This window comes from Magnolia sinica, chromosome 17 (assembly GCF_029962835.1).
Source record: "Magnolia sinica isolate HGM2019 chromosome 17, MsV1, whole genome shotgun sequence".
Taxonomy (NCBI): Eukaryota; Viridiplantae; Streptophyta; class Magnoliopsida; order Magnoliales; family Magnoliaceae; genus Magnolia; species Magnolia sinica.
Genome location: NC_080589.1, coordinates 23,876,653 through 23,880,196, shown reverse-complemented (window position 1 = coordinate 23,880,196; position 3,544 = coordinate 23,876,653). Strand labels below are relative to the sequence as shown.

Genomic DNA, 3,544 nt, shown 5'->3' with positions numbered 1-3,544 from the left:
TCTGGAAGGGCCCAATGAATTGTGGTGTGAGCTTTCCCTTCTTGTCGAAGCATACAACACCCTTCATTAGGGGAGATTTTGAGAAATACGTGGTCCCCTGCTTCAAATTCCAAGTCCCTCCGTCTAGTGTCGGCATAGCTCTTCTATCTACTTTGAGCCGTCAAGAGGCAGTGTCAAATAGTTCCAATCTTTTCGGTCGTAATTCGCACCAAGTCCGGCCCTAACAAACTCTTCTCACCAATTTCCTCTCAATAATGTGGGGCTCAACACGGACGCCTGTACAAAGCCTCGTAAGGTGTCATGCCGATGCTAGCCTGGAAGCATTGTTATAGGCGAACTCGGCGTACGGAAGGCAGTTGTCCCAACTCTCTTGAAAATCCAATACACAAGCGCTCAACATGTCTTCCAATATCTGATTCACCCTCTCGGTTTACCCATCTGTCTGCGGGTGGAAGGCGGTGTTAAACTTCAGCTTCACTCCTATAGCTTCTTACATGCGAGTCCAGAAGATCGACGTGAATCGAGCGTCCTAGTTCAACATAATTTCCAACGGGATACCATGGAGCCGTACTATCTCCTTGATATACAACTTGGCTAGATCATCAGCGGAGTTAAAAGCCTTTATCGGCAAGAAATGGGCTGATTTGGTTAACCGGTCCACAATCACCCATATTGAGTCATGGCCCTTCCTAGTCTTAGGCAACCCGAAAATAAAATCCATTAATATGAAGTTCCATTTCCATTCTGCTATGGGCATGGGTTGCAAAAGACCCGGTGCTCGGCGGTGCTCGGCTTTGACCTGTTAATACGTGAGGCATCGGGACACATACTTCGCTATTTCCTTCTTCATGTGTCCCACCAATAGTTTCGCCTCAGATCCTGGTACATCTTGGTACTACCAGGATGCATCGCCAACTTGGAGTTGTGAGCAGCATCTAGGACTTCTTCTCGTAGTCCCTGAAGATTTGGGACACAAAGGTGGCCTCGGTACCGTAATCCCCCATCAGTGCCGACTCTCCACTCAGACTCTACGTCATTCTTTGCTCTTTCTCTCATCTTTCCCAATAGCTCATTGCCTTCTTGGGCTTCAATGATTTTACTGTTAATCATTGGCTGGGCCTGAATGTGGTCTATGACCTCGTACGGTTCCTCCACGGTTAGCTTCATGTCGAAGTCCCGTACAAATTCCACCATGTCCCATTCTCTCACCATTAGCGGGGTCGCCAATTCGAGCGCCCTTTTACGGCTCAAGGCGTCCGCCACCAAATTGGCCTTGCCAGGGTGATACGAGACATCGAACTTGAAGTCCTTCAACGTCTCCATCTAGTGACATTGTCTCATGTTCAGATTCTTTTGAGTAAAGATGTATTTGAGGCTCTTATGGCCACAGAAGAGCTAAAATTCTTCACCATAGAGATAGTGTCTCCATATCTTCAGTGCAAATACCATCACTGCAAGTTCGAGGTCATGTGTAGGGTAGTTTTCCTCATGTTTCCTTAACTGCCGAGATGCGTAAGCGATTGCCCTGTCCTTCTGCATGAGTACGCAACCCAAGCCCACACGAGAGGCATCAGTACAGACGGTGTACTTAACCCCTTACTCAGGTAGCACAAGCACAGGTGTCGACGTCAGTCTATCTTTTAACTCTTGGAAGGTCGCCTCCGCCTTCTCGTTCTAGGTAAATTTGAGGTCCTTACGTGTAAGCTGGGATAGCGGCCGGGCTATCTTAGAAAAGTCTCTAATGAACCTTCGATAATAGCCAGTAAGACCGAGAAAACTTCTCACTTCCGTAATCAATTTTGGTTGCTTCCAATCTTGTACGGCTACCACCTTGGTGAGATCCATAAATATTCCTTCTTTGGACACTACATGTCCTAGAAATTTGACCTCCTCCTTCCAGAAGTCACATTTTCTGAATTGCACAAATAATTGATTTTTCTTGAGTGCCTTCAGGACTGCTCTTAAATGTTCTGCATGCTCTTCACGGCTCTTTGAATAAATTAATATGTCGTCGATGAATACGATGACGAATCTGTATAGGAACAGCCTGAAGACCCTGTTCATGAGATTCATGAATACCGCTGGAGCATTGGTGAGTCCGAACGACATAACTAGGAACTCATAATGGCCAAAGCAGGTTCTAAAGGCCATTTTCTGTATATCCTCGTCCCTGACTCGCAGCTGATGGTACCCTGATTGTAGATCGATTTTTAAGAAGTATTGAGCACCCCTCAGTTGGTCGAACAAGTCGTCAATTCTAGGCAATGGGTATTTGTTCTGAATTGTCACTTGGTTCAATCTCCTGTAATCTACACACAATCGCAATGAGCCGTCCTTCTTCTTCACAAATAGGACTGGGGCTCCCCATGGCGATATGCTGGGTCGGATGAAGCCCGACTCTAGCAATTTGTCAATCTGAGACCTTAGCTCTTCCATCTCACATGGGGGCATGCGGTAAGTAGGCAAGGAAATGGGTGTAACACTCGGTGTCAAATCGATCGTGAAGTCTATCTCACGTCGAGGAGGGAGTCCAGGTATGACCGTAAACACGTCCCAAAAAACTTGGACCACGAGTGTACATGTTATCGAGAGTCCATCATAACCCTCGTCCAATGAAGCATAACACAAAATTCTACGATCGTGGCTGACCTGAACCGGAAACGTGTAGGAGGCACCTTCACCCTCGTATATCTTCATCGATAAGGTGTCACAGTCAATTTCTACCTTCATCACAGTCAACCAGTCCATGCCCAGGATGACATCGTAATGGAAGATCTTGGTCACTATCAAGTCCACGAACACCACCTTGCACCCAAGTCTATGTGGTAATCACGACATATCTTTGTTGCTTCTTCTGAATAAGTACCGACGGCGGCAATGATCTTTACCCCTATGAAGGGGATAGGGCGTAGTCCTAGATGCTTAACGGTTGCATGCGATATGAGAGAAGAGGTGGACCCGGTGTCCACCAACAGAAATATGGGAGTACCTTGAATGTGGGCTGTCACCTCGAAGGCCGTAGGAGTGGGGGTGACTGCATCTTGGCCCTCTGCCGCTAATGCATGGACTCACGCTTGCTGTGAAAAGTTCGGTCGCTGTATAGGCTGTTGTGGCCGCCTAGCTTGAGGTAGAGGAGGACGATGGAACTGCTGGCCAGGCCCCATCGTCCGTAGAGGAGGAATCTGTAAGGCCTGCTGTGGGTGTCTATTGATGCACTGTGGGGGTGTGAAACCGAGGTCCCTCATCTTCGTAAAGCAGTACAACTCAGAGTGACCGGTCATCCTACAGTAGCTGCATATCTGAGTGGGTCGACAAAAGGGGCCAGTGTGGCAGCCAGCTTAGGTGGAGAATTTGGGTACGGCCTTTTCCCGACAAAAGAATATGACGACCCCTCCATCCTGTTTCGTGGTCCCAGCTGTGAATGGGTCTGTGAGACTCATTCCTCATCCTGTTCTGACTGTATCGACATCTCAATGAGCTCGGCATATGTCCTGATGCTAGCACAACACATCTTCGAACGAATGCCTCTCCTTAACCCTTCCAT

The 3,544-nt window shown here is 47.8% G+C and overlaps 1 protein-coding gene across 1 annotated transcript; it reads right to left on the bottom strand.

Moving 5' to 3' along the window:
* Nucleotides 1-846: 846 nt before the first annotated feature.
* LOC131230466 (uncharacterized) lies at nt 847-1,323 on the bottom strand. Its single transcript, XM_058226390.1, has one exon. The coding sequence runs from the start codon at nt 1,321-1,323 to the stop codon at nt 847-849; it is 477 nt and encodes a 158-aa protein (XP_058082373.1).
* Nucleotides 1,324-3,544: the final 2,221 nt, after the last annotated feature.

Coding starts and splice junctions, on each gene's coding strand:
- LOC131230466 (XM_058226390.1), bottom strand. CDS start 1,323: ATGGAGACGTTGAAGGACTTCAAGTTCGATGTCTCGTATCACCCTGGC.